The sequence below is a fragment of the Bos indicus x Bos taurus genome, chromosome 3 (assembly GCF_003369695.1).
Source record: "Bos indicus x Bos taurus breed Angus x Brahman F1 hybrid chromosome 3, Bos_hybrid_MaternalHap_v2.0, whole genome shotgun sequence".
NCBI classification, from domain to species: Eukaryota; Metazoa; Chordata; class Mammalia; order Artiodactyla; family Bovidae; genus Bos; species Bos indicus x Bos taurus.
The window spans coordinates 58,278,649-58,292,385 of record NC_040078.1 but is presented as its reverse complement, the minus strand read 5'-3'; the positions used below and the strand labels follow the sequence as shown (position 1 = coordinate 58,292,385).

At 35.9% G+C, this 13,737-nt stretch overlaps 1 protein-coding gene across 5 annotated transcripts in view; it reads right to left on the bottom strand.

Moving 5' to 3' along the window:
* Positions 1 to 13,737, bottom strand: part of COL24A1 (collagen type XXIV alpha 1 chain) — a 391,998-nt gene that overhangs the window by 166,161 nt on the left and 212,100 nt on the right. For all 5 annotated transcript variants that reach the window (XM_027536666.1, XM_027536671.1, XM_027536669.1 and 2 more), the window contains exon 25: positions 13,609 to 13,653. In XM_027536666.1, the coding sequence (XP_027392467.1) occupies positions 13,609 to 13,653 (45 nt within the window). The remainder of the gene's footprint in view (positions 1 to 13,608; positions 13,654 to 13,737) is intronic.

Genomic DNA, 13,737 nt, shown 5'->3' with positions numbered 1-13,737 from the left:
GGGATCCAAGATCGGGTTTAAAGGAAGTGATACTTGGGCTGACTTGTGGAAGAAGAATAGGTAGTATTTATAATCCAGAAAAGATAGGAAGGACATTATAGGAAGTAACAAGAGCCAGATGAGCTGTTACATACTCTGCTTTACCTCCTTCTAGCCGTTCTGAACCGCTTATGATACAGTTCTAAAAACACTCCCAATCTTCATGCCTCCATATATTTTGTGTTCATGCTGTTCCCAATGACATGTCCTTCCATATTCTGACTATCTTACAAGAATATGTCATATTTTCTGAATTAGCTTAAGCACATTAAAGTCCTTTTAGGAAACAGTAGCAAAAAGTAATTACCTTTTCTTACTTTATCTCAGTTCATCATATATAACATATACTTATTGAAAATATATACTATAAAAGGCATTTACTTATTGCTGTGTGAGACAGTTTTCTGTTGAGATAGTTCAAATAAAAAAATAAATATGGTATGAAGCAATAAATTAAGAACCACAATTCTGAAGATAAAGGCTTAACAGAGGAAGCAATTGAATTTAACTGGATAGGGAGAGCAGGAAAGACTTCAAGCTTGAGCAGATGATTTAAGATGGGTCTCGGAAGTTGATGTTAGGCCGACAACAGGAGTAGGAAAGTGATGGTCTTCAGAGGTGATAGAAACAATGCCGTAAATAAGAGGGTTACATTTAAGGTTTGTTGAATGCCCTGGTTTGGCCTAGTAAGTTGGGAAGTGTGAGAAAAAATGATAAAGTTAAGTGAGGTATACACTGTGGGAGGTTTTTAAAGTCAGGGTGAGAAATTCTTACAGCGTACATTCTTAGGCCTTTTATAGACTGATTCCTGCCCACCCTGCTCCCCATTATAATCTGCTCTGTTCTGTCCCCCTGGTATTTCTGGAGAAGCTTGCATTATCTAGGTCTTTCCTGATTTTAGTGACTATACCAGAAAAATATAGATTTTGTCACACAGTTTTTCCAAAACCATTAATTAGAACCCTCCCCTCGAAACTGAGCTCTATATCTTAGCATGTATCTTGGTATCTGAAACTGAAGAAATGAAAGGTTATAGTCTTACACAAAGTTTTCTATAAAACACAAAGCTGGCTGTATTTATGGTTGGAATAAAATCCAGATTTCACTTATTTTTCCTATAGTAAAAAAAAAGAGCATTAAGGGTTCCATACATATTTATGAGCAAAAATGCTGTGATACTGTCCATTAGGCTGCCATGTTGAATTGATGGAAAAAAGAAAGATGTTTCAAAAACAGAATATAGAGTGAAAATGAAAAATCTCATTCTAATGGGGATTACAGGTTTAATGACATTCCCTTGGAATTTTTTCCAAAGTAATGAAAGAAAAACTCATGAAAACTTAATATGTGGAAATCCTTTGACCCTTAAAACAGGACTTCAAAAAACAATGGATAATTTCAGAAAAATGTTTCTAGTGAACATGTGCATATAAAGAATAGATTTCATTGTTCTTAGAAAATATTTCCTTTTAAGATTCTTTAAGCATCTGTTAAGGAAAACAAACTATAAATCTCAGTAGGTTACTTTGGATGTACATGTGCTCTGTATAAATGCAAATTAATTCACTATGTTCACACATAATATACAAAATCAGTGCCTGAGAGCAATCTGAATATGTTTTCTAATTTGAAAACACATATGTGTTTAGTGATTTTTTTTGTTTGTTTAAGAATAAATGACTAATAAAGCAGAATTGCATATGGCAGATTGATATAATCAAACTGATATATTCCAAATAAAATTCTAGAAAAGGAAAGGGCAATTAAAACTTGTCAGCCAAATCCTGACTACTGTCTGTTTTTGCATATAAAGTTTTATTCGGAACAAAGCCAGACTCATTCATTTACTTGTGGTCTATAACAGCAAATTTGGAAAACTCAGCAGTGGCCACAAAACTAGAAAAGGTCAGTTTTCATTCCAATCCCAAAGAACGCTCAAACTACTGCACAACTGCACTCATCTCACACACTAGTAATGTAATGCTTAAAATTCTCCAAGCCAGGCTTCAGCAATATGTGAACCATGAACTTCCAGATGTTCAAGCTGGTTTTAGAAAAGGCAGAGGAATCAGAGATCAAATTGCCAACATCCGCTGGATCATCGAAAAAGCAAGAGAGTTCCAGAAAAACATCTATTTCTGCTTTATTGACTATGCCAAAGCCTTTGACTGTGTGGATCACAATAAACTGGAAAATTCTGAAAGAGCTGGGAATACCAAACCACCTGACCTGCCTCTTGAGAAACCTGTATGCGGGTCAGGAAGCAACAGTTAGAACTGGACATGGAACAACAGACTGGTTCCAAATAGGAAAAGGAGTACATTAAGGCTGTATATTGTCACCCCCGCTTATTTAACTTATATGCAGAGTACATCATGAGAAATGCTGGACTGGAAGAAGCACAAGCTGGAATCAAGTTTGCCAGGAGAAATATCAATAACCTCTGATATGCAGATGACACCACCCTTATGGCAGAAAGTGAAGAGGAACTAAAGAGCCTCTTACTGGAAGTGAAAGTGGAGAGTGAAAAACTTGGCTTAAAGCTCAACATGCAGAAAACGAAGATCATGGCATCTGGTCCCATCACTTCATGGCAAATAGATGGGGAAACAGTGGAAACAGTGGCTGACTATATTTTTCTAAGCTCCAAAATCACTGTAGATGGTGGGTGATTGCAGCCATGAAATTAAAAGACACATACTCCCTGGAAGGAAAGTTATGACCAACCTAGACAGCATATTCAAAAACAGAGACATTACTTTGTCAACAAAGGTCCGTCTAGTCAAGGCTATGGTTTTTCCAGTAGTCATGTATGGATGTGAGAGTTGGACTATAAAGAGGGCTGAGCGCCGAAGAATTGATGCTTTTTAACTGTGGGGTTGGAGAAGACTCTTGGGAGTCCCTTGGAATGCAAGGAGATCCAACCAGTCAATCCTAAAGGAGATCAGTCCTGGGTGTTCATTGGAAGGACGGATGCTGAAGCTGAAACTTCAATACTTTGACCACCTGATGCGAAGAGCTGACTTACTTGAAAAGACCCTGATGCTGGGAAAGGTTGAGGGCAGGAGGAGAAGGGAACGACAGAGGATGTGATGGTTGGATGGCATCACCAACTCAATGGACATGGATTTGGGTGAACTCCGGGAGTTGGTGATAGACAGGGAGGCCTGGCGTGCTATGTTCATGGGGTCCCAATGAGTCAGACATGACTGAGTGACTGAACTGAATTGAACTGATGACTGCTTTTGCACTCCAAAAGCAGACTTGAAACATGGTGACAGAAACTGTATGATCCCAAGCCTAACATAGATAATATTTGGTCTGGTCTTTTATAGAAAAGTTTCTGATTCTTGTTCTAGGATAAATTTTAACCTTAAATTTGAAAATGTAGTTATACCGATTATGTAGACCTTACTTTTTTTAAAATCAGAACCACAAAGACTTTTTACTAGACTTATTCTCAGATTATAATTCTGCATCTACCTTCTCTAGGAGTGGCAGTACCTTAACTCTGGTCTCTATCACTACTTCCATTAGTCCATCCTATTTTTTGAAATAAGATTGGGGTATTATCCATCTTATAAATCCTGAGCATAAAAATATCACTAGATATCTTTGCTATTTTTATGCATTAATGTCTAAATAAAAAGTAGATAGTGCACTACTAAGAAAACAGTGTAGTTTCTACGTAAACACAGATCCAAGGGAAGTCCCTCTTCCAACCAAAGTACCACCTCCAGATGCCTTCTATATAAAAATTTAGAGTTGCCATTTCTTCAAAACCGGTGATTACCACTTTATTACGGTATCCCTATCTAAAAGAATAGGAACATAATTTTAGTCAAACAAAGCCATATTTTCTCTATCAACGTATATATCTTTATGATAGTTGTCATACAAGTTTTACTTCCCTGTCTTAGAGTATCTTACATAACAGAACTAGCATTTGGGTGCAACTGTGTGTAGAATTCTTTACTCACTTTCTAGAATTTAAATCACTTAAATATCAAGTCTTATTTAGTTGTATATCTAGCACACAGGAAGTGTTCAATAAGTATTTTTTAATGATAGAATAAGTGAAAGTTTACTAGTGTCTTTCATTTTTGGGGGGCTGTAAGAAATCACAATATCCTTCTTAAACACAGTACATGATGAACATGTGAGTTACACATATTTGTAGACAACTAATTTCCTTCAAATCATAGGATATTAGTTTTTAAACCTATTAGAATTCTGAATCTTCCTGTCCCAGATTCAAATACAAAATTATATTTTAAGCGTTTTAAACAAAAATTCCTTAGGAGTAAATCCTTGAAAGCCAAAGGAAACCAAAAAATGCTTTTTTTTTTTTTTTTAATCAATTCCAAAATAAGTAAAGTTATCAAGTTTATATTTTCTTAGAAGGCTATTAGGCTTAGTGCCCCAGGCAATATACACACTGAACGTTTACATCTGAAAATGAGTGACACTTTTGTTTGTATTTGAAGGCACAAAGTCCCATTTAAATTTCTCTCTTATATGAGTCCTAATTTGGGCAATCTGAGAAACTTTATTAGACTAAGAAGAGTACTCTTGTTTATTACTTTTAATAGAATATGCATGATAAATACTTTGTTCCCTATATTACTCCATATATGTTGGATCTTATTCCTTTTCTCAGAAGATTTTACTTTTTAATAGTCACTTAATGTATATTTAATAAGGATAAAAGAAAAATATACATAATATAAAATTAAGTACACAAACCCTTATATTCTTGGCTTTCACTAACTTCTGTGTTTTTAGCTTGTAACACAGATCATGTGTATCATTCATTTCACCATAGATAGAAACTTTGGCATTTAAGCTTTTATGTTATAATCATGTGAATTTTTAAAATATTTTTGTTGGTTTATCCTTAATAACCACTTACATGTGATTTAATCTTGGTGTACCCCTTATGACATTTGGTTTTGTGATATGAATGATCTTCTATAGTCTTCATTTTTCCCATACGTTTTAACTTTCATAGCTGTAGAAAAAAGTTCTACATCTAATATAGTATTTGATATTTTCCTAGTATTTGCTTTGTACAATGAGATGTCATAAAAGTCAAGAAAATAACATACTTTATAGTCACAAAAACTCAAAATCCTTCTACCTTTGTAAGCACCTCAACTGTTCCCTGGTGGCTCACACGGTAAAGTGTCTGCCTACAATGCGGGAGAACCAGGTTCAATCCCTGGGTCGGGAAGATCTCCTGGAGAAGGCAATGGCAACCCACTCCAGTACTCTTGCCTGGAAAATCCCATGGGCGGAGGAGCCTGGTAGGCTCCAGTCCATGGGGTCGCACAGAGTCAGACACGACTGAAGCCACTTAGTGGCAACTGTTCCCTGGTGGCTCACATGGTAAAGCGTCTGCCTACAATGCGGGAGACGCAGGTTCAATCCCTGGGTCAGGAAGATCTCCTGGAGAAGGAAACTGCAACCCACCCCAGTATTCTTGCCTGGAAAATCCCATGGACAGAGGAGCCTGGTAAGCTACAGTCCATGGGGTGGCAAAGAGTCAGACACGACTGAGTGACTTCACTTTCACTTTCACTTTCAACTGTTCCTAGAAATTTATTGACTCCAGTTTTTTAAATTTCTGATGTTTGAGATTTAAAAGCTACTGACATCTAATTTCTAAATTAATAGTTCAACTTGGAATTACCTGCACCTGGTTTTTAGAGAATGTCAGGGTTAGTAGAAGTGTTTATTTTCATTCACTTCCCTTTAATTGATCTGAAATTATAACTTTCTGTATCTTCTCTGTTCATATCCACTAATATATCCACACTCTTTCATGTTTCTTCTTTTTTAATTTCACTGACTTATACTTTTTTCTACTTTTCTACACTTTCACGAAGCACAAATTGGAATCAAGATCGCCAGGAGAAATATCAACAACCTCAGATATGCAGATGACACCACCCTTATGGCAGAAAGTGAAGAGGAACTAAAAAGCCTCTTGATGAAAGGAAAGAGGAGAGTGATAAAGTTGGCTTAAAGCTCAACATCCAGAAAAAGAAGATCATGGCATCTGGTCCTATCACTTCATGGGAAATAGATGGGGAAACTGTGGAAACAGTGTCAGATTTTATTTTTGGGGGGCTCCAAAAACACTGTGGATGGTGATTGCAGCCATGAAAGTTATGACCAACCTAGATAGCATATTAAAAAGCAGAGACATTACTTTGCCAACAAAGGTCCATCTAGTCAAGGCTATGGTTTTTCCAATGGTCATGTGTGGATGTGAAAGTTGGACTGTGAAGAAAGCTGAACGCCGAAGAATTGATGCTTTTGAACTGTGGTGTTGGAGAAGACTCTTGAGAGTCCCTTGGACTGCAAGGAGATCTAACCAGTCCATTTTAAAGGAGATCAGTCCTGGATGTTCTTTGGAAGGACTGATGCTAAAGCTGAAACTCCAGTACTTTGGCCACCTCATGTGAAGAGTTGACTCCTTGGAAAAGACTGATGCTGGGAGGGATTTTGGGCAGGAGAAGGGGATGACAGAGGATGAAATGGCTGGATGGCATCACCGACTCAATGGATATGAGTCTGAGTGAATGCCGGGAGTTGGTGATGGACAGGGAGGCCTGGCGTGCTGTGATTCATGGGATCACAAAGAGTCGGACACAACTGAGCGACTGAACTGAACTGAACGCTTTCACAGACTTAATGGTATAGTGAAATTAATTCACTTAATAAGTAAGTGATGCTATTAAAACATTTCAAAGATGATAAATGTCATAAAAATTTTAACGTATCCATGTCTTTGAGACACTAGTCAAGTCACAATATGGTTCTTGGTACCCCATACTTTTCAGCTTCAAACTGTAATAACAGGATGTATTCATTAGAAAGACAATTAGAATCTTCACCTTGGGGAAGCAGGATGATGTGGAGAAGTTAGTCATCACTTCTCTGCAATCTCAGGTCTGCTACTTTGCTATCTGACCTTGGACAAGTTTAACTTCTTTGAAATAAAAGTTTTATTTTGTACAAAAAAGGAATAATTATTTCCCAGGGTCTTGTAAGGATTAAAAGGTATAATGTATGGCAAATCATAAATTTTGAATAAATTGTAGCTATTTTTATCATATTCAGGTAATCATCCTTCTTGTGATGGGATGTGTCATAGATAGATATTTCATATAATTTTCCATTCTCTGAGAAAAATTACCATGCCCTGTGATGCAGGAGATATACACAGGTTTGCAGTTGTGCTACAGGTATGTGCAGCTTGAAAGCAGAAGGGAGTAGATGACATTTTTTAAGATAAACACATTGAGTTTACAGAGGCCCTGCTGCTGCTGCTGCTGCGTCGCTTCAGTCGTGTCTGACTCTGTGAGACCCCGTGGACGGCAGCCCACCAGGCTCCTCCGTCCATGGGATTTTCCAGGCAAGAGTACTGGAGTGGGGTGCCATTGCCTTCTCCAACAGAGGCCCTACAGAAGGGCAATTATTAAATAATAGAATTTTACTTTGTTCTTTCTTGACTAAATGGTGCCATCAGCTCTGGCACTTTTCCTCAGGGAAATATGAGTCACTTTTTATGATTTATGTTCAGTCCATAGCATTGCGAAGGCATGACTGAGCACACACCGTGTCCATATAAAGCTACCATTTTCTTCTTAATGAAAGAAAGAATGGAACTCATCAAGTAAAATCAACTTGTATTAAGTCTGATAATAATTTTATAGTAATGCTACCAGAAAGCAGAAAAACTAACCACTATATCAAATGAGATTTTGTGTTGAGGACTTCTAAAATATTTTCTTCCAGATCCTTCAAATCTTTAATAATTCCATTGTAAATACATTAAATTACATGTCAGTACTTCTCCGAAATCCGTAGTATTTGATAATACTTTATTTGCCAGCTTGGCCTATGAGATTACATAGTAAAATTTTATTTTGTCCTTTTCTCAGCTTTTCTAAGCACTGATTCACAAGGGATGCACTTCGAGGTTCCATTTGAAAACAGGACAAACTGATGATTGCTTGACACAGAGGAAAGAACTTTAGAACTGGAATTAGAAAATTCACATGTGCTTACATATCAGATAACTTCAAAAAGTTTCAGTTTCCTCGCTTAAAGAATGGCAACAAGATTTATCTTACAAGGATTGTTTTAAGATTAAATGAGATAATAGGCCTTCAAAAAATAGATTTTTCATTTCTTCCTCTGACTCCACCTCTACTTGGACTTGAATGAATTAGTTATAATCTACCTTAGAATCAGCCATCAGAAGTTCTATGATTCTAAAGGTTTTAGAATGAGAACCTGATTTTGAGGATTATCCATGGCCTTTTCTCTTCCTTTCTGTTCATCATTCATTTACTATTAAACACTACCACACTAGAGGACAGGCAGAAAAACATAGAGGACACAGTAGATTGCTTATGAAATATTACTGAAATCAATAAAAAGAGTAAATGAGGTGAAATAAAATCATTGGATTTTAAGACATATAAAGAGTGTCTGTGGTCAGCCTATAGGACAACCATGAGAAGCTCTTCAAGTGGGCAGAAAAATGGCATGTAAATTTAATGTAATCAAGGTCACTTTATGAAAAAAATTCCAAATTCTATCTTTAAAATAACAAACTAGAAAAAGATCTTGAGAGTGACTGCTGATCATTTTCCAAAGACAAACTAGTTTCCTGTTTTTGAAAAATGCCCACATAGTATCATCAACAATAAAGAAAAAATAAGAAGCTATCCCACTCGTAAAGAAGGTTGTAGAGCCACTGACTAAAATATTTAGTTTAGTTCTATTTGTTTCAACTCCAGAAAGACATAATGAAACTGGAGGACAGCCAGAGAAAAGAAGCCAAATTGGCAGGTAAGGGAAGAATAGAAAACATTACAATTCTTAGAAAAGAGTCAGATTCTTAGGACTGGAATTATCTTTAGACATCATATATACTAATTCCTTATGCTTCCAGAATATTCCTGATGAATCATAGCTGAGTTATCAAAAGTCTATCACATGCTGGAGACTAACCAGAATCATTCCTTTTTACTGCAGCCTTTGTCCAAATATCACCTTAAACACATCTCAAACACATCCACTTATCTCCACTGCCATCATCTGGCCCATCATTGTTCTTTTTCAGCTAATCTAATGCAACAGCTTTCTAAATGGTTACCCTCTTACACTTCTGCTCCTCACAACCAAGCTCCAACTTCCCAATCCATAGCTACAGAGGGATCTTAAAACAAATTAAATCAAGTCATTGGCTTACTTAGAATACTTCAATGATTTTCCATCTACTTTAGGATCAATTCCAAAATAATAAACACAGCCCTGAGTGCTTGGCTCCTGCCTCCCTCACTGCTACAGCTAATATTGCTTTTTCCTTGGCTCACCAAGTCTATCCACACTGGCTTTCTTCAGTTCCTTAAAAGTTAAATGCTTTCCCACATAGAACCATAAATATAAGAATAACCACCACCACAACCATTACAGCTAACATTTTATCATGTTTTCACTATGTGACCAGCTCTGTGCTAAATGCTTTAAGTGCATTATATGTGTGCGAAATATGTTATATTGCACATTCCAGGAACAGTTTTTCTCCCCACTCTTCCACAGCCAACTCATACCATTCTTTATGGTCACAGATTATATGGCATTTCCTCAAAACAGTCTTCTCTCATCCCCAGATCTAAATTTGGCAACTGTCACATACCTTAAAATGTTCCTCTATAGAATGTATCACAGTTATGATTATATAATTTTATGATATTATTTTTAATGTCTGTCTAACCTCTAATAGACTATAAATTTCGTGAAGGCAGGGATCAAATGTTCAATAAATATTCCTGAATATAAATATCTGCTGAATCATTCAAATCTAAGAATGAGATGTTGAATCCCTCTATGGAAGAATCTGAGTGTTAGAAATCCTATTAAAATATTCTGGTCTACAAAGAAAGTTTGTTCCTTTATAATGCCTATGTCTTATAATGTCTGTTCCCTTATAAAGACTATATACTATTTTAATTCTGTTCTCTTGACCAATACTGAAAAAGTATATTGTCTTCCCTTCTGTAGCTCTTCAAATACTTTCAGCCTGGAGAGTTAAAGACAGAACTAGCAATTAAGGTGAGATAATTCCAGATTTATTCATAATAAAAAGTTAGAATGCAGGGGACAAGGAGGTATCTTTTGAAATTAGAGACTTATTTAGGGCATATCTAAAGACATTAATTCTTTGCCTATAGTAAATAAATGTAAGACATACACAGACATGTAATATAGATGCGACTACTCTGGCACTCTCTATCACAAACTGGGTTCTCATTTATATAAATCTAGCAAGAAACAAAACTGGAAGAGATCCGGTTAAATGACCATTCAGAAGGTTTGGGAAAAGTAATTAGCTATGCAATTACAATTAACCTTGCTGCTGCTGCTGCTAAGTCGCTTCAGTTGTGTCCGACTCTGTGCAACCCCATAGATGGTAGCCCACCAGACTCCCCCGTCCGTGGGATTCTACAGGCAAGAACACTGGAGTGGAGTGCCATTTCCTTTTCCAATGCATGAAAGTGAAAAGCGAAAGTAAAGTCGCTCAGTCGTGTCAGACTCTTAGCGACCCCATGGACTGCAGCCTGCCAGGCTCTTCCATCCATGGGATTTTCCAGGCAAGAGTACTAGAGTGGGGTGCCACTGCCTTCTCCTTAGATATCCTCAAATCACTAGACTGACATTGTGAAGTATAAATGTATTTTCCCATATCTCTTGAGAATTTTACTGAACTTTGGATTAGATGAACTATATTTCTAAGATTTTGAAGTTAATACAAAAAAATTAAAGTTGGGAATTACCAAGAACCATAATTAATTCTTTAGGCATTTTAAATATCAGCTCAGTTCAGTTCAGTCGCTCAGTCATGTCCTACTCTGCAACCCCATGAATTGCAGCACACCAGGCCTCCCTGTCCATCACCAACTCCCGGAGTTCACTCAAACTTATGTCCATCAAGTCGGTGATGCTATCCAGCCATCTCATCCTCTGTCAACCCCTTCTCCTCCTGCCCCCAACCCCTCCCAGCATCAGAGTCTTTTCCAATGAGTCAACTCTTTGCATGAGGTGGCCAAAGTACTGGAGTTTCAGCTTTAGCATCAGTCCTTCCAATGAACACCCAGGACTGATTTCCTTTAGAAGGGACTGGTTGGATCTCCTTGCAGTCCAAGGGACTCTCAAGAGTCTTCTCCAACACCATAGTTCAAAAGCATCAATTCTTCGGTGCTCAGCCTTCTTCACAGTCCAACTCTCACATCCATACATGACCACTGGAAAAACCATAGCCTTGACTAGACGGGCCTTTGCTGGCAAAGTAATATCTCTGCTTTTTAATATGCTGTCTAGGTTGGTCATAACTTTCCTTCCAAGGAGTATGTGTCTTTTAATTTCATGGCTGCAATCACCATCTGCAGTGATTTTGGAGCCCCCAAAAATAAAGTCTGATACTGTTTCCACTGTTTCCCCATCTATTTCCCATGAAGTGATGGGACCAGATGCCATGATCTTTGTTTTCTGAATGTTGAGGTTTAAGCCAATTTTTTCACTCCCCTCTTTCACTTTCATCAAGAGGCTTTTTAGCTCCTCTTCACTTTCTGCCATAAGGGTGGGGTCATCTGCATATCTGAGGTTATTGAAATTTCTCCTATATATGTTAATTCAATATAGCCACAAAAGGTTTTCAAAAGACTTTATCTCCCATCCTTAATGAGAAGATGGAATCTCAAAGTTGGAATAATGAAAAGAAGGAATCTCAAAGTTGGAAAGGTCTTTTTGTTTCATAACTTATTTGATGCCTAAATTGCCCTATAAAATCTAGGCCAAGTGGCTTTCAGCTAACATTAAAATATCCCCAGTTTTGTTAACTAACTTGATGGGAGTGGGAGGATCTTTTTGCATCATATATGCATATTAAATCATTATATACACTTTAAATATCTTAAATTTCATTAGTCAGTTAAGCCTCAATAAAGCTGGGGAAAAAATCCCCAGCAAGGTATAAAGCTTTGAATTTTGAGCTATGGGTTTAAATCTTAGTTCAGCTACTGATAAGCTACACAACTTTGAACAGATTACTTACTGTGCTTCAGTTTATTCATTTAAAAAACCAGAATAACAATATGTGCCTTTAAAAATTGTTTGAGAATTAAATGAATGCCAGAATATAAAATATCACGTAGCATTATCCCTGGCACATAGTGAATAATCCACAATTGTTAATTTCTCTCCAATAACAGAAATCTACCACCTGCCAAGATAGTCCATTTCCTCTTTGGACAGCACTGGTGATAGGTTTCTATACTATGTGGAACCAGCCCAACATTTTAAACTAAATAAAACTTAGAAGTCTGATACATATTATCTGAAGAAAATATGTTTTTCATTGGTATTTTAAGTTTGGCTATAAGTTCTAGTTTATATATTTTTTATGCAATTTGTCACTCAGAAATGCAGAATTTCATTTCTTTAAATTGAATTTTTTAAAATCTGAATGACAGGGAAATACAAATCACATCCATATTTGATGAGGAGCCTTAAATAATTGAATTGACATAAATACTCCATTGAAATTTCCCTTTTTGGTTAAAAAAAGGAACTAAATATTCACCTTCTAGCAGCTCAAGATTAAGTGGTATAACAATGATCTTTTAAAACTAAGTGATCATCTCATTTTTAATAATAATTCATGATAAAAATTAAGAGTATCAAAATGTATTGTTGTTTTACTATCAGACTAGAAAATATATTTAATTATTTAAGCTTACAAAACAATTTTTTAGAAAAATTTATCTTTAAGTTGTAAGACAGGTTACAGAACATTGTATTTGCTCATCTAACCTACTAAATAAATATTGATATTAAACAATATCACTTTCTTTGTGACAACCCAGCACACACTGTACATAAATTCACTTGCTTCTTATTAATTTAACTTAACATTTTATATGTTATGTAGGTTCATTTCTGAGGGAATATTAATTGGCTTTTCCCATAGCAAAAAAAAAAAAAAATTACCCCTAATGTATCTGATTCAAAAACAGCATGATTTGCCTACTTCTACAATAATGTTAATTTAAACAAGTTAAACTTTTTGAGAAAAGAAATTATTGAATTATCTCATGGTTAATGCCAACCTTCCAAATATAAAGAAAACATTTTCCACCTATTATAATATTTAATGGCTTGAAAATTTGTAGCTTTTTAATCATGAAAAATGTTACAGTCAAATGTAGCTTGAAATGACCAGAACTAAAGGTAAAGACCCAATATTAGAAACAAAAAGGTTCCTGAGATCACAAATGTAATTTATATTGGATGAAAATAGTATCTGTGTTTTCTCTCATTTCTTTTTTGTACAGTAGGTTTTCTTTGCCACATAACAATTGACTTTATATTTATAGTGGATAAGTATTTTGCATTCTGAAGTTTATAAACATAGATCATGGCTAACATGATTCCTACAAATGCTCATGAGAGGATTTAAAATGTGAAAATAAGAGCATAAAATAAGCTTACTGTTTCACCAATCTTCCCAATGTTTCCTTGATCTCCTACTTCTCCCTGTTAATAAAGAATATAAAGTTGAAAAAAACATTAATTTTCAAATAATAATACTTTCAACATTGCTCCTGTTTTCATTTTATT